At 49.7% G+C, this 26,612-nt stretch overlaps 1 protein-coding gene across 5 annotated transcripts in view; it reads right to left on the reverse strand.

The window, feature by feature from the left end:
* Window positions 1-26,612, reverse strand: part of SMARCD3 (SWI/SNF related BAF chromatin remodeling complex subunit D3) — an 81,376-nt gene that overhangs the window by 43,142 nt on the left and 11,622 nt on the right. For 4 of the 5 annotated variants that reach the window (XR_014474763.1, XR_014474761.1, XR_014474762.1 and 1 more), the window contains exon 3: window positions 21,052-21,240. Coding sequence is in view for 2 of the 5 variants with exons in the window: in XM_083186527.1 (XP_083042653.1) it covers window positions 21,052-21,240 (189 nt within the window). In the remaining 3 variants the exon portion in view is untranslated. The remainder of the gene's footprint in view (window positions 1-21,051; window positions 21,241-26,612) is intronic. The other variant, XM_083186528.1, reaches the window with a different exon arrangement.

Raw genomic sequence — 26,612 nt, forward strand, 5'->3', positions numbered from 1 at the left:
TCTTCTAAAGTCTACCCCCATCTCGACTGTTTTGGTGGATTTAGTTATGTTTGCAGACAAAAATTTGATGATGTCTTTCAGATGCAACGCGTTAGTTATTCTGTGTAGATTGACGATTATTCCACCGTATACCATGTATTGACTTACCGAAGATTTATACATAATAAATAAAGATTGGACTTTTTCTTCTCCTTGATATTGGACTGTAACATTATACCTCATGTGTATATGGTAAAAAACAGGGATTTTGTATTTACCGTAAATCCTTTTCTCCGAGTCCACAGGCGTCACTGGAGTTACACTGGGGAATAGAAGGCTACCACAGGGAGCATGGGCACTTTAAAAAATAAATTAGTGTGACCAACTCCTCCCCTTCTACTTTCCCTCCCAGGCAGTCATAAAGATCGTGCCCGAAAGGGAGCAGAAAGATATAACACACATCCGAGAGGAGGTTCATCACAACATAACATCATTCAATACGTATAGTAGAAAAAGAAAGAGATAAGTGAAAACAACATTACACACAGAGTCAAACAAGACGAAACAGGTGTCTAATAACCGTATTTATATAACCCTGACAAGGGAAAACTCCAGAGGTTACCCATTAGGAACCTAACAGGTGGAGAACAGCGCTGAGGTGGGCGTCCAGTGACACCTGTGGACTCGGAGAAAAGGATTTACGGTAAGTACAAAATCCCTGTTTCTCCTTCATCCACTAGGTGTCACTGGAGTTACACTGGGGATGTCCCAGAGCTTGCAACCCGGGTGGGTGAGCGCTGAGATCCCCTTAAAACAGAGCGGCCAAACTGAGAAGCTGGTGCCGCAAAGGTATCAAACCTATAAAATCGCACAAAGGTGTGCCGACCTGACCATGTCGCAGCTCGACAGAGCTGTTGCAGGGATACCCCACGTGCAGCCGCCCATGAAGGACCCACCGATCTGGTGGAGTGCGCCCCTATGTTAGAAGGAGGCCTCTGAGCCTCAGCAAGGTATGCCTGATGAATTGTCAGACGGATCCATCTGGCCAGCGTTTGCTTCGAAGCTGGCCATCCACGATGCACCGGGTCGTAGGTAACAAACAAGACATCCGTCTTGCGAAAAGAAGCCGTGCGAGAGACAGACACGCAGGGCCCTCACCACATCCAAAGACCTATCCTCTGGTGAAGCCTCTGTAAATGCTGGAACCACGATGGGTTGGTTCACGTAGAACGCTGAGACCACCTTTGGAAGAAAGGAAAGACTGGTACGGAGCTCCGCTCTGTCCGGATGAAATTGAAGGAACGGTAAACGACAAGAAAGCACACCCAATTCCGAAACACGTCTGGCCGAGGCCAGAGCCAGCAGAAGAACCACCTTCCAAGTGAGATAATGAAGATCCACTTCTTCTAACGGCTCAAATACCGATGATCTTAAATATCGGAGAACCAACTCCAGGTCCCAGGGAGCCGTAGGTGGTCGAATAGGGGGCTGAAGCCTCAGCACCCCCTGGAAAAAGTGTGAACTTCAGGAATGAGGGCCAGACGTTTTAAGAAAAAAACGGAAAGAGCTGAAACCTGAACCTTTAGGGTATTCAGCCTAAGTCCAGAGTTCAAACCCTCCTGTAAAAACAGAAGAAGTCGAGCCTTCTTGAACAGAGTAGAGGACACTCTGCGTCTTTCGCACCAAGCCACATAGGATCTCCAAATCCGATGATAGTGTCTGGAGGTGACTTCCATCCTGGCCCTCATCATTGTAGTATTACCGCCCTAGGGATACCTGCATGTCTCAAGATGGACCTCTCAGCAGCCACGCCGTCAAATGCAGACGTCCTAAATCTGGGTAGATGAAAGGACCCTGACTGAGGAGGTCCTCTTGCAGAGGCAGAGGCCATGGCTCGTCGATCAGAAGATCCATCAGGTTGGTGTACCACGAGCGCTGGGGCCAATCTGGTGCTATCAGAAGCGCTGTTACCCCCTCCCTGCGAATGCGTTGTAATACCCGAGGTATCAATGGAAAGGGAGGGAAGAGGTAAACGAACTGAAACGGCCAAGGAGCGACCAGAGCGTCCACCCCTGCGGCCTGAGGATCTTGAGTCCGCGCAAAGTATATTGGGAGCTGGAAGTTGTGGCGGGACGCCATCAGGTCCGCCTGAGGACAACCCCCACGATGTACTAGGGTCTGAAACACCTGTGAGTTGAGGCACCATTCCCCCTGGTGGGCATCCTGCCGACTTAGAAAGTCGGCCTCCCAATTGTCTACTCCGGGAATGAACACTGCTGACAGAGCCTGAGCATGGTCCTGAGCCCAGAGGATGATCCTGCTCACTTCCTTCACCGCCGCCCGGCTCCGAGTGCCGCCCTGCTTGTTTATGTAGGCGACGGCTGTAGCAGTGTCGGACTGGATTCTGATGGCTCTGCCCCGCAGAAGGTGTCCCGCCTGTAGAAGAGCATAGTAGACTGCTCTGAGTTCCAGCACATTGATGGAGAGTAAGCTCTCCTGCCTCGTCCACAAACCCTGGAACTGGTGTTCCAGAGTTACCGCTCCCCAGCCTCGTAGGCTGGCGTCTGTGGTGAGGAGAATCCACTCCCATATGCCGAACCTCCTGCCTCTTTGCAGGTTTGCTGAGTTTAGCCACCACAGCAGGGACAGACGGGCTCGAGGGGACAGGGTCACCCATTGTTGAAGATGTAGGTGAGACCCTGACCACTGGTGAAGGAGAGACAACTGGAATTGGCGCGAGTGGAAGCAGCCGTACTGTACCGCCTCGAAGGAGGACACCATATTCCCCAAGAGTCTGGTGCATAGGTGCACCGATACTTGCGTATGTCGCAAGACCGACCGGACCAGGACCTGCAGAGACTGAATCCTGTCGGGTGGCAGGAAAACTTTCATCTGCTGGGTGTCTAGAATCATCCCCAAGAAGAGAAGGCGTTGAGACGGCTGTAACTGAGACTTTGCAAAGTTCAGAATCTACCCATGACTGATGAGTCTCCTGGGTGAGCTGTATGTTGGACAACAGAGCCTCCCTTGAACGATTCTTCAGAAGAAGATTGTCCAAGTAGGGGATGATGGTAACCCCCTGAGCCCTGAGGACCTCCATCATCACCGCCATCACCTTGGTGAAGACCCTGGCGGCCGATGAGAGACCGAACGGCAGGGCCTGGAACTGCCAGTGTTGGTCCTGTATAGAGAACCGGAGGAAGGCCTGGTGAGGAGGCCAGGTAGGGATGTGCAGGTACGCATCCCTGATATCCAAAGATACCAGGAACTCTCCCTGTTCCAGTCCCTGTATCACCGACTGCAGGGACTCCATTTTGAATTTGACCGCTTGTAGGAACGGATTCAAATCCTTGAGATTTAGAATGGGCCTCACCGAGCCGTCCGGCTTCGGTACAAAGAACAGACTGGAGTAGTATCCCTGAGTACACTGATCTTCAGGTACTGGTATCACAACTCCTGTTGTCCGCAGCTTGTTGATTGCTGACAACAGAAGTTGCGCCTTGTCCCCTGAGACTGGGAGACCGGTCTTGAAAAACCTGTTTGGAGGGAGCAACCGGAAATGGATCTTGTAACCCTGGGTTACCAGATCCCTTACCCATGAGTCCTGACAAGACTGCAGCCAGATGTGACAGAAGGACAGCAGTCGGGCCCCGACCCTGGGATCCCCCAGATGGGACCGTGGACAGTCATGCGGCTGGCTTTGTGGACTTGGGTTCCTGGATCGCTGCAGAGGCACCTCTGCCTCGTCCTCTGGAACCTTTAGATGGAGCTCCGCCTCTGGAACGACCTCTGAATCTGTCCGTCGGCCGAAAGGAACGAAAAGAGGGCCTTTGAGGGGTCCTGCGTGTAGTCGGTGGAGCCGCTGAGGGAAGGTTGCTTGGGATATCCACTTGTCGAGCTCTGGCCCGAAAAGAACCTCCCCATTGAACGCCAGGGCCTCCACCGCACGCTTGGACTCTGCGTCAGCCTGCCATTGGCGTAACCAGAGAGCTCTGCGAGCAGAGATGGATAAGGCCGAAACTTTGGCTGCAACCATGCAGACGTCAGAAGAGGCTTCTATCAAATACAAGGATGCCTCTTGGATCTGTTCAGCAAGCTGAACAATGGAGGCAGGGTCAGAGCCCTCACGAACCTCTGTTAGGATCTGAGAAGCCCACACCCCCATGGCCTTATTTCCCCAGCATCCGACCTGGGCCGGACGCTGAATAATTCCAGCCGCAGAAAAAAATATTCTTAAGAGTTACCTCCAACTTACGGTCAGACGTGTCCTTAAGAGAACTGTCTTTTTAGACAGTCGTGAGACTGACGAGTCCACTACTGGTGGAATCTCAATCCTCTTTCTACCCTCCGGTGGGAGAGGATAAGCAGACAGAAACCGCTGCGGTACCTGGAACTTTTTGTCAGGGTGATTCCAAGCCTGCAAAACATGTTCATCTAACTCCTCAGCTGGAGGAAAGGTGGGTGTCTGTCTTTGTCTCTTCCCAAAGAAAGAGGGACGCACAGGAATGTCTGTGTCATCTGACACCTTGCAGGCAATCTAAACCATGTGTATGAGGTCCTCCAAGCCTTGTGTGGCTGGGGCCGGCTCTTGCGTATACAACGCTTGAGCCTCAGGTTCATCCACAACATCATCATCATTACCTGGAAGGGCAAATTCGCCCTCCTCCAGATCAGGCATATCCTCATACTCCCCAGAATCCCCAGAGGGCTGTAATACCCTTTTCCTGAGTAAGGTAGGGGGATTTTGTCTAGAAGATGAAGCAATGGCGCCCTCTGCTGGTGTCAAGGCCTTTGTTAAGCTCTGCACAGCAGAAGTCAAGGAAGCCTGTTGAGTTCTGGAAGTCTCTCTGTCCTTTTGAGCTGCAGAGAGCTCGCAAGCTAAATGAGACATCACATCAGCTAATTGTGATGCCCAAACAGGGGTATGAACGGGGGACTCTGGAGCTGGGGGTAAAGCAGCGCATTTATCACATACAGAGTCTCCCTCCTTAGAAGGTGTAAATCTTACAGCACACTTCTTGCAAGTAACCCCCTTGGAGCTACCCCCTGCCATGGTCAACAGAACACCCAGTAATCACCACACACTACCAGACTGAACACAGATAGTAGGTATAGGATAGGCAGCAATATATACTGGAAGGGAGAGACAGTAAAAGAGCTGTCACAGAGCTTTGTACAGCGCTATGGTATATAACCTAGGAGCGCTATAGCTCTATTTGAGACACAGCCCAAACTGTCTCCACCTAGCTCTAATCCCCACTGTAACTCACAGACCGGATAGAGCGTTCAGCAGGACGGTCACCAGGGGACAGGGATCGCCCAACTGCAGTCTCAGGATAGATCTGCAGCGCAACAGTGGAGCCTCCAGCAGCGTGTTCAACGGCGCCAAATGTCCAAGATGGCCGCCGTGACTTGCAGGAACGCTGGGGTATGCCAAGGCCTGCTGGGAAGTACCGCGCGGTGACTCCGCCCCCCGCCTGGCAGCTCCGTCACCCATAATGGCGCCAGGTTTAAAAAACCCTCTGCTGCACCGCCGTTTGTGTCCCTGACCTTCCTCTAACAGGAAGGCAGGGTAATACTCACAGTGCTGCGGCCATGCCGTCGGCGGTGGGGCTGGGGGAGGATCGGGTGCACGCTGCGTGTGAGCGGCGCCCGTTACAGCTCCAGAGACGGTGGTCTCTGTCAGCCAGGGAGCCGGGCGCAAACCCTATAAGCAGCAGCCGGCTCCCTCCAGCAGGCTCCCACGTCGCAGGCAGATAGTAGCAGCAACTATCTGCCTGTCCTCAAAGGCAAAACTTGCTGCTTTGTGCCCTAATTACAAAAAGCCCAGGAGATGAGCCAAATGTGACCCGCTCCCTTTTGGGCACGATCTAAGACTGCCTGGGAGGGGAAGTAAAAGGGGAGGAGTTGGTCACACTAATTTATTTTTTAAAGTGCCCATGCTCCCTGTGGTCGCCTTCTATTCCCCAGTGTAACTCCAGTGACACCTAGTGGATGAAGGAGAAAGTTACAGGCACCAGAACCTCTATTGGTGTGTGTGTGTGTGTGTGTGTGTATCTCATTCATCGGACACACATCTGTAGAACAGCAGACTTGGTTCCTTGTGTCACTGTGGGGCCCTCTCATCTGCCAATATACTACCATACATCACTGTGCCGCCTGATCCCTTCCCGAACTCAGCAGCTAAGCAGTGACTGGCCGGATCAGTACCTTCTGGGAGCCCATTAGGGAATATCTGGTGCTGACAGCAGAAGCACCAAGTGTTCCATGAGAAGCATTCCTCTACTCTTTGGATAATATTCATTGAGACTATACTCCATCTCCAGACGTTGATATATGATAATGGTCGTTTGTGGACAATGTCAAACAATTTGTTGAACCAATTTCTGAACTGATTTTTGAACCAATTTCTGAATTAAATATGGTTAGTGTGCCAGCTGTGCGGAACACTGATTTTGATATAGTTTAATACAGTGATTTTCAACCTTTTTACCTCGCGGCACATTGGCCCCGAAAGAACAAAAACCCAAATCTTATGGCCACCATATAAAAAAAACAATCACACTGATCCCCTCAGGTATCAAAAATAAAATACATCGGCCCTTTACATGAAAAGAAGAGACCAGTAAATAACAGTGGAACTGGTGGTGGCAGTAAACTTGGTTTGGGCATCTCTAGATCTGGGGGCACACTTGAGAACAGCTCAAGGCACACTAGTGTACACGGCACAGTGGTTGAAAAACACTGGTTTAATATTTATGTTATTAAATGCTTGAACCATAGAAGCTATCAGTATTGTATGCCTCTCGTGGGTATGAAACCTGTAATCTGAACCCACCACATAATCACTGTCTACTTATTACGTTTTCATTACATTTATTGATTGATAACCTACACATCCAGCTTATCTGTGAAATAAGTGACGATTTTTAAGTGGTGTAATAAAAGTTATATCTTATTCTCATTTATTCTTTCACTACTTATATAAAAGTGTGCCTAAAACCCTTTCTGTTCTTCCTTTATCTTTCTGAGACATACCTCTATAAAAAGTTACAGGCGCCAGAACCACTATTGTTGTATATTGTTGTCATATTGTTCCCAGCTTAGTGGTTAGGCTGCCAGAGAGCCAGTTCAGACATCCTTTAATATACTGTACCCACAACATGGCGGCACTCACAGGATAACAAATAGAAATCAACCACAGAGCGGTATGAAGTACATTTGTTATCCTGTAAGTGCTGCCGTGTTGTGGGTATGTATATATATATATCCAGCCTCAGTACATCGTACAGCGTGATATACCTCATACATCCAGCCTCAGTACACCATGCAGCGTGATATACCTCATACATCCAGCCTCAGTACACCGTGCAGCGTGATATACCTCATACATCCAGCCTCAGTACACCGTGCAGCGTGATATACCTCATACATCCAGCCTCAGTACACCGTGCAGCGTGATATACCTCATACATCCAGCCTCAGTACACCATGCAGCGTGATATACCTCATACATCCAGCCTCAGTACACTGTGCAGCGTGATATACCTCATACATCCAGCCTCAGTACACCATGCAGCGTGATATACCTCATACATCCAGCCTCAGTGCAGTGTGATATACCTCATACATCCAGCCTCAGTACATCGTGCAGCGTGATATACCTCATACATCCAGCCTCAGTACACCGTGCAGCGTGATATACCTCATACATCCAGCCTCAGTACACCGTGCAGCGTGATATACCTCATACATCCAGCCTCAGTACACCGTGCAGCGTGATATACCTCATACATCCGGCCTCAGTACACCGTGCAGCGTGATATACCTCATATATCCAGCCTCAGTACACCGTGCAGCGTGATATACCTCATACATCCAGCCTCAGTACACCATGCAGCGTGATATACCTCATACATCCAGCCTCAGTGCAGTGTGATATACCTCATACATCCAGCCTCAGTACACCGTGCAGCGTGATATACCTCATACATCCAACCTCAGTACACCGTGCAGCGTGAGATACCTCATACATCCAGCCTCAGTGCAGGAGGAGGGTGTGTGTGCTGTAGCTCCTGAGAAGGTAGAGAATCTGTACTCTAGCAGTGGCTCCTCCTCCAGGTATCCCCAAGCCAGGGGACCCAGGTGGGGGAAGCATTCGGGCAAGCCCTGGTGCTTTGGGCCTGCTACAACCAGCAATGGTGAAAGGCAAAGGACGGGCTATCGGGAACAAGCCCCAGAGGAAGAAAATCCCTGCTGCTGCCTCAACATCTGCAGCAGGAGCCTCTGATAAAGATCCCAAAGATGGCAGAAGGAAAGTCCCCCCGGATGAATCCGGAGGTACCCCTGTAGCAAGCCAGCTGCAGGGGGAAGTGATGGAGGAACCCGGCGGGGAGGCCAACGCCGGCGGCGGCATAGCAGCTACCGTGGGGGGACAAGATTCGCTGTCTGAGAATGAAGATGATGATGATATTGAACTGAAAGAAGATGAATCCAGTGAAGAAGAAAGTGAAAATGAAGCTTTTGCTAAGATGACCCTGCAGGAGCTAAGTGCAGAAGTTGAGAAAGTGTGTTGCAGAATGTATAATGCAAAGAAGCAAAGAAACTCCTGCCGCAGTTGGGAGCGCCAGATGTGGAGAGACCGCATAATATTATGCACTAATACTATAAGTAAGCTGAAAAGTCACATTGCTAAGAAAAGGAAACAAAAAGACTGTGTAAACGTGAAACCAGCAGAGCAGGGGTTAATTGCAACCCAGTCACTGCAGGATTTCCCTGTTGCTGAGAGCCAGGTGCAGGAGCCTGCAGATCCAGAACAGGGAGTGGCCGGCTGCAAGGAGGTCAGAGAGAGGTCAGACCAGACTCCAGCTGAGAGGGAGAATCCAGAGCCGGGGGATGGGCAGATGACACTGGCTGATGAGAAGCTGAGTCCAGACCAGCCAGAAGACATTGCACACAGTATGGACTGCTCAGAGGTCAGTGTGGTGAAGGATGGTGGCCAGAAGCCTGGACAGAGCCTTGTGAAGAAGGCTGGAGGAACTGCTAATAACAATGACATTGCACACAATATGGACTGCTCAGAGGTCAGTGTGGTGGTGGATGGTGGCCACAAGCCTGGTCAGAGCCTTGTGGAGAAGGCTGGAGGAACTGCTAATATTGCATTGGAGAGTAAAATGACTCAGGGCCAGAAGTGCCTGGACACTGATAAGTTGTTGCCTGGGGAAAGGCAGGTCATGGAGACTGTGTATGGGGATATGATGGTCCCAGAAAGGGCAGGGGCAGCGCTTAAAATCATTGCTCAGAGTATCCAGAGCAAAAAGGTGCCGTTACCTGCTGCTGCTGGGGGTAATGGGTCTGACCCTGTCTGCAATGTATCACCTGTATCATATGCAAATGTGCTGAAACAGACAGGTAGCAACAATATGGACAGGCAGAGTCAGGTCACGGGCCAGGAGGTAAATGGGAGACGGAGGCATGTTGTTCAGTTTAAATGGGTGGATACAGATCCGGTACCCCCAAAGGAAAAGTTTTTAAATATGATATTTACATTAAATTGTTGTGCCCGTGACTTGACAGCCTGTATCCATCCGGAAAGATCCCCAATCTTTGATTTGAGTTTCTTGCGGGAGGATAAAATGAATGAAGTGGTGGAGCAATGGGGAGTAAAGAGGCACGAGGTAGCATACAAAGGGTACCTCATTTCATCAAAGTCCAGAGTGGAAAATGTTAGGGTCCGAATTCTAGTGCGGGACGAAACTATCCCAGCCAACGATATCAAATACTGGTTGAGTAGGCAGTGCAGCTTGCAAGGGGACCTGCAGAAAGTAGATCACACGTTGGGGGTATGGGGAGGTGCATGGACCATTCAGGTTAGGCTGCACCAGGTTGGGGGGAGGAAAGTGCATCTCCCTTCAGCTGCGTACATAGGTAGGGACCGCATTCAGGTGTTCTATCCGGGCCAACCAAGGACCTGCTTTCGTTGCGGGGAGGAGGGACATACCAGCAGTGAATGTGGAGTGGTAAAGTGTTCTCTCTGCAACGAGGCAGGTCACCTCTCGGGGTCATGCAATACAGTGAAATGTAATTTGTGTGGCCTCGAGGGGCATCCCTATAGTAGGTGTCCAGAGTCAATGCGCCATCCGGATAGAGCACCTGAAGGTGGAGCAGGGGGTAAGTTCAAGAAAGTAGTATTGGAGGGGCAGACAGTGGTAACATGGGTGAAGGATCAGGAACAGAGGAAGGAGGAACAGTTTCAGGAAGTAAGGAGAAACAAAAGTGCCACAAAGAGGAAAGGGGAGGAGGAGGTGATAAGTCTAGCCAATAGATTTTTAGCCTTTTCAGGAGAAGAGGAGGATAGTGAAAGTGAAGAGGAGGGAGAGGAGGAGATTTATAAGGAGGGGGAGAGTTTAGTCCTGAGAAAAAATATAGCTGATGGAGGGAGGAGAAAGAAAGGAAACGCAAGCAAGGAAGGGAAAAGGAAAAAGCTCAGGAAAAAGAGTAGAAGGGAGGAGGAGGTGGTAGAGAAAGTGGAAAGACTGTCCTTGGAAACAGGGAAAGTAGTGCAGATTAGCAGTCAGAAAGGAAAAGGGGAGGGAGAGGGAAAGGAGGTAGAACGGGAGGAAGCAGAGGAACGGGGAGGAATAGACAAGGCAAAGCCTGAGGATAATAGGGAAACGTTGATAGGCTTTTCAGCTAGGCCTCCTGATCCTGGGAAAGGGGATGTAGGTTTGTCTGAGAGGTCGGTTGATGGTAAGGATGTGTTGGGTGGAGGGGAATGCAAGGATGGTGGTGGGTCAGGTGAAATAAGGGAAAAGTGAGATATGGCCCTACTCTATGATTTTTTCCATGGATCCCCAAACCATACGATGTGCCACGATTAATGTGGCTTCCGTGTTATCTGAACGAGCTCGTTTTATGGCCTTTGATTTTTTCAACACGGTTGAGGTTGACATCTTTTTTCTCCAAGAGACCAGAGTGGGGACCCTTGAGGCCCTGCATAGGGCCAAAAGGGAATGGAGGAGAGGCCCTTCATTCTGGTCTCTTGCGGCCGAGCCGTATAGTGGGGTGGCGGTGCTTTTTTCCGACATGGTAACTGTGCACAGAGTCATAGAACTTGAAGTAGGAAGATGTATGGTTTTGGATATCACCTTTAGGGGACAGGACCTAAGGCTGATTAATATCTATGGCCCCCAAAAAGCTTGGGATAGGAAATGTCTCTTCGAGGTGATAAAACCTTTCTTATTCACAGCCCAGCAGGTCGTTTTTGGTGGTGACTTTAACACCGTGGTAAGACCAAAAGACAGAGGAGGTGCCAGAAACGGTAGGACCCTGGGCCATGATGCTAAATTTTTAGTTAGAATGGCTAGACAGGCTGGTTTGGTAGATGTCCATATTAGACATAATCCGGACCTCACGGGTTTCACCTATCATAATGGTCAGAGGAAGAGTAGGATAGACAGATTTTTTGTTAAAGAAAATTCAAAAACTCTGCCTCCCAAGGTGGAGCCGGTAGAATTTTCTGATCACTGCTTCTTTAGTTTTTCATTGAATGCCTCGCAGTCCATCCAGAAAGGGAGGGGTCTGTGGAGGCTGAACTCTGAGCTTCTCAAGGAAGAGGGTGTGAAACAGTCTCTTAGGGATCTCTTTGAGGACCATGAATCACTGTTGGAGGCAGGTTGGAGTAGATCTGAGTGGTGGGAGGTGATGAAAAAGAAGGTCCGGGGTTTTTTCAAAAGACTGGTTAAAAACAGAGGCTTGAAAAAGAAAAGTGCCTACCATGTTCTTAAAAGGAAACTGGATTTCTTGATCTCTGAGAGTGGAGATGGTGGGGAAATCTCCAGGGTGAAGTCTCAGATGAAGGATCTGCAGTATGACCGATTGGCATCTTTGATTCTGGAGAGGGATTATGGTACATACCACTCGCCAGATCCCTATCAGAGTTGTAGAAAAGCAATCGAGGTAAGAGAAGTTACTGGCCTATATGACGAAAGGGGTGTGCTTCAGGAGAAGAGGGAAGGCATCCTGGAAGTCATTAGGGCTTATTATTCTGATCTCTTGTCAGAGAAGGCACCTATCAGAGAGAAGATGGAAACGTTTCTGAGGGGGACACCAGGTCTGATGGAACCAGATGGCTCTCTTGATTGTTTGGACAATAGGATCGGAGTAGATGAAGTTAGGGAAGCAATTGACGGTTTAACGTCAAAAAAGTCACCCGGGCCTGATGGCCTAACATCGGAGTTTTATAAAGAGTTCTCTGATGTCTTAGCTCCCCGTCTCACGGAGGTTTTTAACTCAAGCCTGGAAGAGGGGGAACTGCCCCCCTCCATGAGACGGTCGGCTCTCATCCTACTGTCCAAAGGGAAAGACCCAACCCATGTTGAGAATTGGCGCCCCATAGCTCTTCTCAACACGGATAGAAAGATTTTGGCAAAAGTGTTTTTCAACAGAATTGTGGAGTTCTCTAAGAGGCTTCTTTCCCCCTCCCAGCACTGTACAGTGAAAGGGCGCAGCACCTTTAGTGCGGTCCTTGGTGTCCGGGAAGCCGTGGAGCGGTGCAGGGCTGGGAAGGATGGAAAATTCCTGCTGGCTTTGGACCAGTCTAAGGCTTTTGACCGTGTCAATCAGGAGTATCTGTGGAGATTGCTTGAAAGGTATGGCTTCCCGCCAAAGATAATCAATTGGCTAAAGATTCTTTATAAAAAGGCCGAAAGCTTTCCACTTGTTAATGGTTGGGTTGGGCCCATGTTTGAGGTGGACTCGGGTGTGCGACAGGGATGTCCTCTGAGCCCTCTTCTATACGTGTTCGCAATTGATCCCTTCAGAAGGAGGATTGAGAGTGGCAGGTTGAAGGGGGTTCAGCTGGCGCCGGAGTTTGCCTTAAAGGTGGTAGCCTATGCAGATGATGTCACAGTGGTATTGTCAGCGGAGGAGGAGGCAGAAGACATTAACCAACTAGTAACTGATTTTTCAGGGGCTTCAAGTTCCAAGATAAATCAGGACAAGTGTGAAGTTTTCTGGATGGGGGAGGGAGGGAAAGAATTTCCCCTCCCGGACACTCTCCCCAGGCCTAAAAATAGTATTAAAATTTTGGGCATCCAATTTGATCACGGAGATTACTCCTTACTAAATTGGGACAGGAAGCTGGAGGATGCCACCAGGAAAGTAAACTCCTGGAAAGGGTGTAAGTTCTCCCTAAGAGAAAGGGTTGACATATGCAAAACCTACTTGGTACCAATATTTTTGTACGTCAGCTATGTCTGTTTTTTGCCTCAATCGTTGTGGTCTAAATTGTGTTCCTTGTTCTTCCAGATGTTCTGGGGGAACAAGATGAACATAGTCAAGAGAGGAATCACGTACAGATCGAGGGAGGAAGGGGGCCAGGAGATGGTCAACCCTATAGTTTTCTTTGTAACAACTTTTTTGAAGTTGAATATGGGTAGTCTGTTTTTGGACGACCCCCCTCGATGGGTACATGGTTTCATGGAGTGGTTGTCTCCCTATATTAGAGCATGGATAGATGGAGGTCAGATGAAAAAGCCCTGGACCAGGCGAGGTTACCTCCCGATCTACGTGATTCAGTCCATAAAGATGATTTCCAAGTGGGGCCTGAAGGTGGGTGATGTGAGAGAACTTTCAAGGAAGGAGTTGGGGAAGGTGATCTTGCAGACCTATTTTTATGCTCCATTGGCTCTAAGGGACTGTCCAGGGACTGTCTGTTCAGATGGGCTTAAACTGCTTAATAATCAGAGGATCCCGCTGAAGTTTAGAGATATTGCCTGGCTCTCTTTCCAAGGAAGACTTTACGTTAGAGGGAATGTCGGGATGAGAAGTGCCAATGATCGTGTTTGCCCACGTGAGGAATGTCCTGGGGAGGTGGAGACAATGGACCACTTCTTTCTTGAATGTCCCTTTAATGTAGCAGTTTATAAGGACGTTTCAGTGACTCTGGGGATCCCTTGTCTTTCGGGGCTGAGTTACCCGGAATGGGCCTACGGGGCATTCAAAGGTTATGGGAATTTTGATTTATGCACGATTTTCATAGTTAGTTTAGCGGTTAGGTACCACACGTGGAATGCACGGTGTCAGGTTACATTAAGACAAAAAATCCTCCCTGTTAGGACGGTGGTGGGTCTTGTCTTACACGAGGTGAAAGTGATGATGGAGATGGAAAAGGAGAAGCTGGATGCCATCAGCTGGTCCCGCTTGTGGGGTCAGCTGAAACCTCCTTAGTAGGTGGCGGAAGGTGGATCCTGGAACATGCTGGATTCTTTGCTATTTTCTGACACTCATAGAGGGGAAAGTTGAGGAATGCTAAAAGAAAGGTTTACATGCATGCTTTGTCAATATCTGATTTTTTCCTTAATTAATGTCGGTTGGAATGGAAGTAAGGGGGGAGTGGTAGAAATGATATATGAGGTTTTGTGAGTATGGGTAAAGAATGTGTTTTATGTGTTAAAGGTGATGGGTTAGGGTGAGGGTGATGGGGATGAGTGATAGGTATGAATGATGGGAGAGTGAGTGATTGGGAAGAGTGTAAGGATAAGTGAGAATGATGGTTGGTATAGTGTGGTGTGGCAGGTGGAATGAATAGGGGAGTACGGGTATGGAAGGGTTTGAATGGTTTTGGATGGAGTAAGGATACAGTTCTCATTTCCCAGATCGGGAGGTAGTAGATGGTAGGTCTAAACCATAGTTACAGGAATGTTATTGAAGAGGGATGGTGAAGGTTGGTGGGGAGGGGGGCGGGGTGGGGGGAGGGTTTTCTGGTTTGATTCTATATATGTAAAAAGGATGTATATATGTATATATTTTTGTATAAAATGGATGTAATTTTCAATAAAAGAAGCATTACCTCATACATCCAGCCTCAGTACACCATGCAGTGTGATATACCTCATACATCCAGCCTCAGTACACCGTGCAGCGTGATATACCTCATACTGTACATCCAGCCTCAGTACACCATGCAGCGTGATATACCTCATACAACCAGCCTCAGTACACCGTGCAGCGTGATATACCTCATACATCCAGCCTCAGTACACCGTGCAGCGTGATATACCTCATACATCCAGCCTCAGTACACCGTGCAGCGTGATATACCTCATACTTCCAGCCTCAGTACACCGTGCAGCGTGATATACCTCATACATCCAGCCTCAGAACACCGTGCAGCGTGATATACCTCATACATCCAGCCTCAGTACACCGTGCAGCGTGATATACCTCATACATCCAGCCTCAGTACACCGTGCAGCGTGATATACCTCATACATCCAGCCTCAGTACACCGTGCAGCGTGATATACCTCATACATCCAGCCTCAGTACACCGTGCAGCGTGATATACCTCATACATCCAGCCTCAGTACACCGTGCAGCGTGATATACCTCATACATCCAGCCTCAGTACACCGTGCAGCGTGATATACCTCATACTTCCAGCCTCAGTACACCGTGCAGCGTGATATACCTCATACATCCAGCCTCAGTACACCGTGCAGCGTGATATACCTCATACATCCAGCCTCAGTACACCGTGCAGCGTGATATACCTCATACATCCAGCCTCAGTACACCGTGCAGCGTGATATACCTCATACATCCAGCCTCAGTACACCGTGCAGCGTGATATACCTCATACATCCAGCCTCTGTACACCATGCAGCGTGATATACCTCATACATCCAGCCTCAGTACACTATACAGCGTGATATACCTCATACATCCAGCCTCAGTACACCATGCAGCATGCGATACCTCATACATCCAGCCTCAGTACACCGTGCAGCGTGATATACCTCATACATCCAGCCTCAGTACACCGTGCAGCGTGATATACCTCATACATCCAGCCTCAGTACACCCTGCAATGTGATATACCTCATACATCCAGCCTCAGTACACCACAGTGTGATATAGCTCATACATCCAGCCTCAGTACACCATACAGTGTGATATACCTCATACATCCAGCCTCAGTACACCGTGCAGTGTGATATACCTCATATATCCAGCCTCAGTACACCGTGCAGCGTGATATACCTCATACATCCAGCCTCTGTACACCGTGCAGCGCGAGATACCTCATACATCCAGCCTCAGTACACCGTGCAGCGTGATATACCTCATACATCCAGCCTCAGTACACCGTGCAGCGTGATATACCTCATACATCCAGCCTCAGTACACCGTGCAGCGTGATATACCTCATACATCCAGCCTCAGTACACCGTGCAGCGTGATATACCTCATACATCCAGCCTCAGTACACCATACAGTGTGATATACCTCATACATCCAGCCTCAGTACACCATACCGCGTGATATACCTCATACATCCAGCCTCAGTACACCGTGCAGCGTGATATAACTCATACATCCAGCCTCAGTACACCGTGCAGCGTGATATACATCATACATCCAGCCTCAGTACACCGTGCAGTGTGATATACCTCATACATCCAGCCTCAGTACACCATGCAGCGTGATATACCTCATACATCCAGCCTCAGTACACCATGCAGCATGATATACCTCATAATCCAGCCTCAGTACACCGTGCATCGCATACCCTCCAACTGTACCGAATTTGCCGGTACAGTACCGTTTTTTAACAGTCTGTACCGGCAAATACAGTTTGTACCGAATGTACCGATTTCACAGCTTCACTTCACTACTCTAGCCTGTACCATATCATAAGACGTGATTCGTCAGCTGCCATCTGTGGGCGCGATGTTATTGGCTGGTTCTCCGTTTGTTAGTTGTGCAGCATTGTTATTGGCTGGCTGATGCTGCAGCGATGTGATTGGCTGGCGGCAGTGCAGCGATGTGATTGGCTGGCGGCAGTGCTATGGAGCTGAGCTGCTGCGGCTACCTCTTCTTCTCCGGGAGTAGAGGATGCACAGGGGAGAGCTGGCGGCTGTGTGTGCTTCCCTCTCCATTATCGCTTTCCTGTACAGTGTACGGGGTGTGCTACGGCAGGAGATCCCAGGCGGCTCTCATGCCCCGGCGGGCGTGAGGGATGATCTCCTGGATGTCTTTGCAGCAGTCATTACAGTGTAGCAAGTAGGTGCTCAGCCTGGCAGGCTGCACTAAATCACTACATCTTTCTTCTTCTATCCAGCACCCTGTCACACCTGTTTGCCTGCAGCTCATGTCACATGGTGGCTTGGTAGGCTGCTGGCATATTAAATAAGTATATTTAATATACTTATTTAATAGCCAGCAGCCCTCCAAGCCACCATGTGACATGAGCTGCATGATGTGTGTAGTAGTTGGTGCATAGTACATATACGGAAAGGGGACGTGGTTACACCCTTTTTTTCAGTGACCACGCCCCTTTGTTCATGGCCACGCCCCCTTTCCGAATGTGTACCGATTTTTTATCTTCAAATGTTGGAGGGTATGGCATCGTGATATACCTCATACATCCAGCCTCAGTACACCATGCAGCGTGATATACCTCATACATCCAGCCTCAGTACACCGTGCAGCGTGATATACCTCATACATCCAGCCTCAGTACACCGTGCAGCGTGATATACCTCATACATCCAGCCTCAGTACACCATGCAGCGTGATATACCTCATACATCCAGCCTCAGTACACCATACAGCGTGATCTACCTCATACATCCAGCCTCAGTACACCATGCAGCGTGATATACCTGTACCTCATACATCCAGCCTCAGTACACCATACAGCGTGATATACCTCATACATCCAGCCTCAGTACACCATGCAGCGTGATATACCTCATACATCCAGCCTCAGTACACCGTGCAGTGTGATATACCTCATATATCCAGCCTCAGTACACCGTGCAGCGTGATATACCTCATACATCCAGCCTCTGTACACCGTGCAGCGCGAGATACCTCATACATCCAGCCTCAGTACACCGTGCAGCGTGATATACCTCATACATCCAGCCTCAGTACACCGTGCAGCGTGATATACCTCATACATCCAGCCTCAGTACACCATACAGTGTGATATACCTCATACATCCAGCCTCAGTACACCATGCAGCGTGATATAACTCATACATCCAGCCTCAGTACACCATGCAGCGTGATATACCTCATACATCCAGCCTCAGTACACCATGCAGCATGATATACCTCATACATCCAGCCTCAGTACACCATGCAGCGTGATATACCTCATAATCCAGCCTAAGTACACCGTGCATCGTGATATACCTCATACATCCAGCCTCAGTACACCATGCAGCGTGATATACCTCATACATCCAGCCTCAGTACACCATACAGCGTGATATACCTCATACATCCAGCCTCAGTACACCATACAGCGTGATATACCTCATACATCCAGCCTCAGTACACCGTGCAGCGTGATATACCTCATACATCCAGCCTCAGTACACCGTGCAGCGTGATATACCTCATACATCCAGCCTCAGTACACCATACAGCGTGATCTACCTCATACATCCAGCCTCAGTACACCATGCAGCGTGATATACCTGTACCTCATACATCCAGCCTCAGTACACCATACAGCGTGATATACCTCATACATCCAGCCTCAGTACACCATGCAGCGTGATATACCTCATACATCCAGCCTCAGTACACCGTGCAGTGTGATATACCTCATATATCCAGCCTCAGTACACCGTGCAGCGTGATATACCTCATACATCCAGCCTCTGTACACCGTGCAGCGCGAGATACCTCATACATCCAGCCTCAGTACACCGTGCAGCGTGATATACCTCATACATCCAGCCTCAGTACACCGTGCAGCGTGATATACCTCATACATCCAGCCTCAGTACACCATACAGTGTGATATACCTCATACATCCAGCCTCAGTACACCATGCAGCGTGATATAACTTGTGAGGTTAGCAAACTGACCGTAAGACTGTAATTATGATATTTTATTAGGTGTAGTAATTAATGTACTATTTTAGTCCATCTGTACCCGCTTATTCTCCATAGATGTTTCTATCCCCCAAATCTGTGTGTATTCCCAGATCATATAGTATTAGGCTGTAGAACTCCACAGTAATGAATGTACATTTTAGGTCTCTTGTTCACTGCAGATGTTTCTATCCCCCATATCTGTGTGTACCATAGTATTAGATGCTGTTAAGCAAATATGGTCGGACAGGAAATACCCAGGAAAGAATTCACCAAAAGGTTATGTCCAATTACCATACTTTTGTTCCTGCTATCACAGGAGGGTGGTAGCTGAGGGACAATCTTCACAGGGGGTGATCCAATTCCCCTGCTATCAACAGGAAGGTTGTTCACAGGGGGTAATCAGGACATAATGTAATCAGATTGTGTTTGTGTCTCTATCTTCAGTTCCTGTGTGTCAATACCAGACTTAGTGGAACCGGGCACCACAGGGGGTGATCAAATTCCCCTGCTATCAACAGGAAGGTTGTCCACAGGGGGTGACCACCACACAACGTAATCAGCTGGTTATTGTTCGTTGTATTGATACTCCCTTGCATATCACTGGTCACTAGCAGACTTACTGGAACCGACCCAGCAGGGGGGCTGCAGCAGATGGCCAGCTGGATATTACCTGGGGGGATGTGTCTGACTCTGGGGTCCACCAATCCGAACCAAGTACCGGCCCACTGGCAGTTTAAGCCCCGTGGGAAATTGGAAGTTTTTAAAATGACTGGCACACAAGCCAGGAGAGAGATTTGATGGACTGTCCTGGACTAAGAGGTTATGCTCTGTCTAGGTATCGTGTGGACTTATATGCTATCACTGCTGTGGGGAATAAGTGATAGTTTTGTGCTTTGGACTGTGATGCTACAAGGACTTTGCTACCCGGATGTTTTTATGCTACATTTGCCTCTTTTTCCTGTCTTCATCTACATGTGTGTGCTGTGATAAAAATAAACCATATTTTGGTTTCATCTGCTCGGTGTCTGAGTGATTGAGGAAACCCGTATCCTCACATAACTCATACATCCAGCCTCAGTACACCATGCAGCGTGATATACCTCATACATCCAGCCTCAGTACACCGTGCAGCGTGATATACCTCATACATCCAGCCACAGTACACCGTGCAGCGTGATATACCTCATACATCCAGCCTCAGTACACCGTGCAGCGTGATATACCTCATACATCCAGCCTCAGTACACCGTGCAGTGTGATATACCTCATACATCCAGCCTCAGTACACCGTGCAGCGTGATATACCTCATACATCCAGCCACAGTACACCGTGCAGCGTGATATACCTCATACATCCAGCCTCAGTACACGTGCAGCGTGATATACCTGTACCTCATACATCCAGCCTCAGTACACCGTGCAGCGTGATATACCTCATACATCCAGCCACAGTACACCGTGCAGCGTGATATACCTCATACATCCAGCCTCAGTACACGTGCAGCGTGATATACCTGTACCTCATACATCCAGCCTCAGTACACCGTGCAGCGTGATATACCTCATACATCCAGCCTCAGTACACCGTGCAGCGTGATATACCTCATACATCCAGCCTCAGTACACCGTGCAGCGTGATATACCTCATACATCCAGCCTCAGTACACCATGCAGTGTGATATACCTCATACATCCAGCCTCAGTACACCATACAGCGTGATATACCTCATACATAGTCACACCACAGAATGGCGGGATGTTACGTGTAGGGAGGATTCATGTATACAGCAGTTCCAGATGATACTGTACATTATATATGTACCTGCTGATTATATCAAATGTATACCCTGTATAATATAGGCACATTATTCATATACTGTATAACACTTATACACTGAACATTATATAGGTACGCCCTCTGGGATTTACCTCAGATAGATCCCTCTGACCTCTGTGATTTACCTCAGATAGGTCCCTCTCTGATTTACCTCAGATAGATCCCTCTGTGATTTACCTCAGGGAGTTCTCTTTTATACCCTTGCATATGATTTACCGTCAGCAGTCGCACGTAACTGGTCACCTATGATCTATGTCAGATGTGCTCTTCAGTGTGACTTTACCATACGATTGCCCTGAGCTACCTTAAAGTGATCCTGTGCCCTCTGTGATCTACCTCTGATAATCCTCTGCACTCTGTGTTCTGCCTCCGAAAATTCTCTACTCTCAGAGGTCCTCTGACCTTTATAGGTCTCTTCAGGGCTTCTTGGATATCAACACGTTTCCTCATTATGGTTTGGTCCAACTTTCTCTCAAATGCCAAAAGGTCCATATATGCCTGAGACTCGGGAACCAGTTCTCGGATCTAGAGGAGAAGAGTCCAACAATGAGGATGAGCAGTACATTATATCACATCACCCAGACTATCCGTAATGTTCCAGAACGGTTATTCCCACGTCTGGGACATATGACAGAAAACCTTTCAGAGATGCACAATTATTCCTCACAGCTAATCGGGGGAACAACTTCAGATGGATAATATACGATACATCATCTGACAAGTGTGAGGCCACTGTGTAACTAAAATGTGCTGTCAGACAAGTGCGCAATGACGTATGTGCCCGCATATAATAACACACGCACACACACACATGCTATGGGCCCGTTTCAGACCTGAACAAACAGCTGTGAATTTCGCACATCGGTCGATTATCAATGAACTGCGCATGCGTATGGGCCGCAATGTGCGATGCTGGCGAGCGATGAAGTCCTGCTTTTTGAATTTGCAAGCCGTTTGCGCGGTGATGTCGGTCTCTGGCTACTCCTCGCTTCTGGTGACTGGTGACCAGTGATTGAGAGGAAGTAGGCTGAGAGTGTCTGGGAAACCACAGGCGGGCCCGGCAATAGGCCGGATATGCCGATGACTGTTGACCAGTGATTGAGAGGAAGTAGGCTGAGAGTGTCTGGGAAACCACAGGCGGGCCCGGCAATAGGCTGGATATGCCGATGACTGTTGACCAGTGATTGAGAGGAAGTAGGCTGAGAGTGTCTGGGAAACCACAGGCGGGCCCGGCAATAGGCCGGATATGCCGATGACTGTTGACCAGTGATTGAGAGGAAGTAGGCTGAGAGTGTCTGGGAAACCACAGGCGGGCCCGGCAATAGGCCGGATATGCCGATGACTGGTGACCAGTGATTGAGAGGAAGTAGGCTGAGAGTGTCTGGGAAACCACAGGCGGGCCCGGCAATAGGCCGGATATGCCGATGACTGGTGACCAGTGATTGAGAGGAAGTAGGCTGAGAGTGTCTGGGAAACCACAGGCGGGCCCGGCAATAGGCCGTATATGCCGATGACTGGTGACCAGTGATTGAGAGGAAGTAGGCTGAGAGTGTCTGGGAAACCACAGGCGGGCCCAGCAATAGGCCGGATATGCCGATGACTGGTGACCAGTGATTGAGAGGAAGTGGGCTGAGAGTGTCTGGGAAACCACAGGCGGGCCCGGCAATAGGCCGGATATGCAGATGACTGGTGACCAGTGATTGAGAGGAAGTGGGCTGAGAGTGTCTGGGAAACCACAGGCGGGCCCGGCAATAGGCCGGATATGCAGATGACTGGTGACCAGTGATTGAGAGGAAGTGGGCTGAGAGTGTCTGGGAAACCACAGGCGGGCCCGGCAATAGGCCGGATATGCAGATGGCTGGTGACCAGTGATTGAGAGGAAGTGGGCTGAGAGTGTCTGGGAAACCACAGGCGGGCCCGGCAATAGGCCGGATATGCAGATGACTGGTGACCAGTGATTGAGAGGAAGTGGGCTGAGAGTGTCTGGGAAACCACAGGCGGGCCCGGCAATAGGCCGGATATGCAGATGACTGGTGACCAGTGATTGAGAGGAAGTAGGCGGAGAGTGTCTGGGAAACCACAGGGTACTTGTGTAGTTTCATGGCGCCACTGTGCGCGCACTCTGTGTTTACTCTGTGTTTGAAACTTGGCAGCTTGCCAGACTTCCTTACTGTACCAAGCTAATGTATGCGCGGGTACTTGTGTAGTTTCACGGTGCATGCGTATAAGCGGGAGCGCCCCTGTGCAAATCTGCAAAAAAACGTCTAGTTTTAGCGTACTGATAAACAGTCAGAAGTTGGGTCCCAATCAGAAACGGCGTCTAAGTTAGTCAGATTGAGCGGTCAGTCAGCTGTAGTATTGTAACGTAGTCAGTCAGAGTGGTACGCAGTTACCGTAGTCAGTCAGCTGTAGTATTGTAACGTAGTCAGTCAGAGTGGTACGCAGTTACCGTAGTCAGTCAGCTGTAGTATTGTAACGTAGTCAGTCAGAGTGGTACGCAGTTACCGTAGTCAGTCAGTAGTAGGATTGTGTGAGAAATGGACGTATATGATGGCAAACCTGACTATTTTCTCTCTGCCCCAGACGGAGGAGGATGCGGTGGCATTCCTGCAGGGCCACCAATTCCTGCCACACACCCAGACCTGCCCCAACGGTCACCCCATGAGGCGCTGCCATATCCGCAGCTGCCACAAAAAAGTCAGCGTCCGGTCAGCTCAGTGGTTTAGTGGGTGTCATTTGACATTTGTCACCCTAATCCGCTTCGTTTACTGCTGGGCTGAAGAGCTGACCAGCATCTGGTTCTGCGAGCATCACCTGGGCATATCGCAGAAGATGACCGTGATGTATAACAACTTGATGAGGGAGGCCTGCACTGTTGTTCTTCTATCGCAGCCTCAGCAGCGCAATGGTGGGCCAGGCACCATCGTGGAGGTGGACAAGAGCCTCTATGTACAGTTGGCCGCATGTTATCCCAGCAGTGGGTCTTTGGGGGCATCTCGAGGCAGACAGGCCAGTGCTTCATCACTGCAGTGGAGCGGTGTGATGCGAGCATGCTAATGGCTGCCATTGAGGCCCACGTGGAACCTGGTACCACGATCTACAGCCACTGCTGGAGGGCGTATAACACGCAGCAGTTGGAGCAGGCTGGGTACCACCACGCCAGGGTCAATCATAGCTACCAATTTGTGGATCCCGACACCGGGGTTCAAACCCAGAACATAGAACGGTTGTGGGGTGCTTGCAAGTGGCATTGCATTGTGTTCTACCCTTGACTGCTGACCACAACTTCTGGCTGATGCTCCATCCTGATATTCTGCAGTGTTACTGTTGCTTCTATCCAGTGCCTTGTAATCTCTGCGGGAACTGTGTGATATCCCTCCGCTGCCGCCAAATGTGAGGATACCGGGTGACCTGGGTACCTGGGGTTCAGGGATTACACAGCAGAGCGGGTTACAATGAAAACAGGGGAACTTTATTCAGAGAGACCCAGTAACCAGCAGCAGCAGGATTATACTGACATCGTCCATTCACAGATCAGCCAAGAGGATGGTCTAACTAAAACACCTGACTAAAGTTAAAGAAAAAAGGCAGCTCGCCAGCCCTACCTAACACGACTAAAAGCGCCAGCGACCTAGTCGCCCACCAGCTGCGACCTCGTCGCATACACAACAATAACACCACACCAAAGAACACACAAAATGGAACACAAAGAATGGTACTTGTGTACTTTCACGGCTCCCATCGCATGCAATCGCATGCCATATGTAGTGGCATGTGATGGCATGCGATGCGGTGCGATTTTCCTGTATTTTTATGCATTTTTAATAAAATCGCATCTGATGCGATGCGATGTCATTTTTCACAGAAATTATGGACATGAGTTGACATCATGTAAAATGCACCCCAAATGTCATTTTTCACACTGTACCACCCCCACTATCAACGCCAACCCGAAGCGTGGCGAGCGCAGCGAGCCCGCGAGGGGCGGCGGTATGCGTCCTATGACCTATTCATACCCCCACTATCCACGTCGGCGTGGAGTTGAGAACAGAAAGTGTGGCGAGCGCAGCGAGCCACCGAGCCCGAAGCATGGCGAGCGCAGCGAGCCCCGCGAGGTATCCGTGTCCCATCGCGGGCTTCACAGGTATCCGTGTCCGCTCGCCACGCTTTGGGCTCGGTGGCTCGATGCGTTCGCCACACTTTCTATTCTCAACTCCACGCCGACGTGGATAGTGGGGGTATGAAAAGGTCACAGGACGCGTACCGCCGCCCCTCGCGGGCTCGCCGCGATTCGGATTGGCGTTGATAGTGGGGGTGCTACAGTGTGAAAAATGACATTTGGGGTGCATTTTATATGATGGCAACTCATGTCCATAATTTCTGTGAAAAATGACATCACATCGCATCAGATCTCATGCGATCGCATGCGATGCGATTTTTCTCTGTACGATGCACATCGTGGGAGCCGTGAAAGTACACAAGTACCCAAAGAATATCCCACTGGGCTCTCCCAGTCCGGAAAAACTGAGGATGAGAAAACTGCAGGATCGAACCCTTAGGTTTCCTCAAGGGGCGGATACGTACAAAAAAGGAAAATAAGGCCCAGGAGGGCACCAAGCAAAAAGTAGAGAACCGGGTCCCCAACCGGGGAACTTACGGTACCGGGAACAAGTAGCTGACCGACCGGAGAACTTCTGGGGAGATAGACAGCAGCAGACAGACTCAGAGAGATGGCCGAGACCAGACAGGTGTCCAGTACTGAAGCAGAAGCTATAACCGGCGGGTCTGGTAGGGCTGGCTCCCTTAAAAAGGGAGTGTGACCAATGGGCTATGGCTTGCTGATAATCCCAGCTGGGACAGCGTGCGCTGAACAGCGTACTGCATGCTGCCCAGCAACGCGCCCGGCGTCCCTCCTCCCTGGCTTGCTCTGTTGCCGGGTAACCCCGACAGCTTCCGCCGGGGACACAGACCTGGCGTCCCTGGTTGCTAAGCAACCAGACGGGATGCTCCGAGAAGGGTGGGCGGCCGGACACCCCTCAGCTGCCGGAGCACTCCTCCGGCGCCTGGCACCAGCGGCTTCCGCCGGACACGAAGCAGCGCTGCTGGTTGCCGGGCAACCAGCCAAGACGCTTGGGGAGCGCCGGACAGCTGAGCACCCCTTCACTGCCCGGACACTCCCCCGGCACCTAACAGTACTCTCCCCTTGAGGAGGGGTTAGCAACCCCTTATTACCGGGTTTGCCAGGGAAATCGCGAAAGAATTCCTTCTTCAACCTTGGGGCATGTAAATTCCTCTCAGAGACCCAGGACCTCTCTTCGGGACCGTACCCCTTCCAGTGAACCAAAAATTGGAGAGACCCATGCACGAATTTGGAATCCAGGATCTTTTCCACCAAGAACTCTGGTTGACCGTGTATCTTCACTGGAGCCTTTCCCTGAATTAACTTCCGAGGGAACTTTTTTGAGGTCTGTACCGGCTTCAAGAGAGAGGAATGGAATGTATTGGTGATCCTAAGTGATCTGGGAATCTGCAATCGGAAAGTCACCGGGTTGATCTTTTTGACAATGAGGAATGAACCAATAAATTTTGGTCTAAACCTGGCTGAAGGTCGGCGAATCTTGATATTATGAGTGGAAAGCTAAACTCTCTGACCCACCTTGAAACTGCAAGGCCGTCTTGAACACACAAATTTTTTTTTCCTGCAAAGCGGCTTTTTTAAGAGCCGCACGTATCTTCCTCCAGGTTGTTCTTAATCGGGAAGTGGTTGAAGAAGGTGTTACTGGCTCTTCTGGTCCCCAGGGCATTGGCTTTAGGGTGAAACCCATAAACCGAAAAAAATGGTGACACCTTGGTGGAAGAATGATGTGCATTATTGTAAGCAGACTCGGTCATGGGCA

Source organism: Crinia signifera, chromosome 5 (genome assembly GCF_055691185.1).
Source record: "Crinia signifera chromosome 5, ASM5569118v1, whole genome shotgun sequence".
In the NCBI taxonomy this organism is placed as follows: Eukaryota; Metazoa; Chordata; class Amphibia; order Anura; family Myobatrachidae; genus Crinia; species Crinia signifera.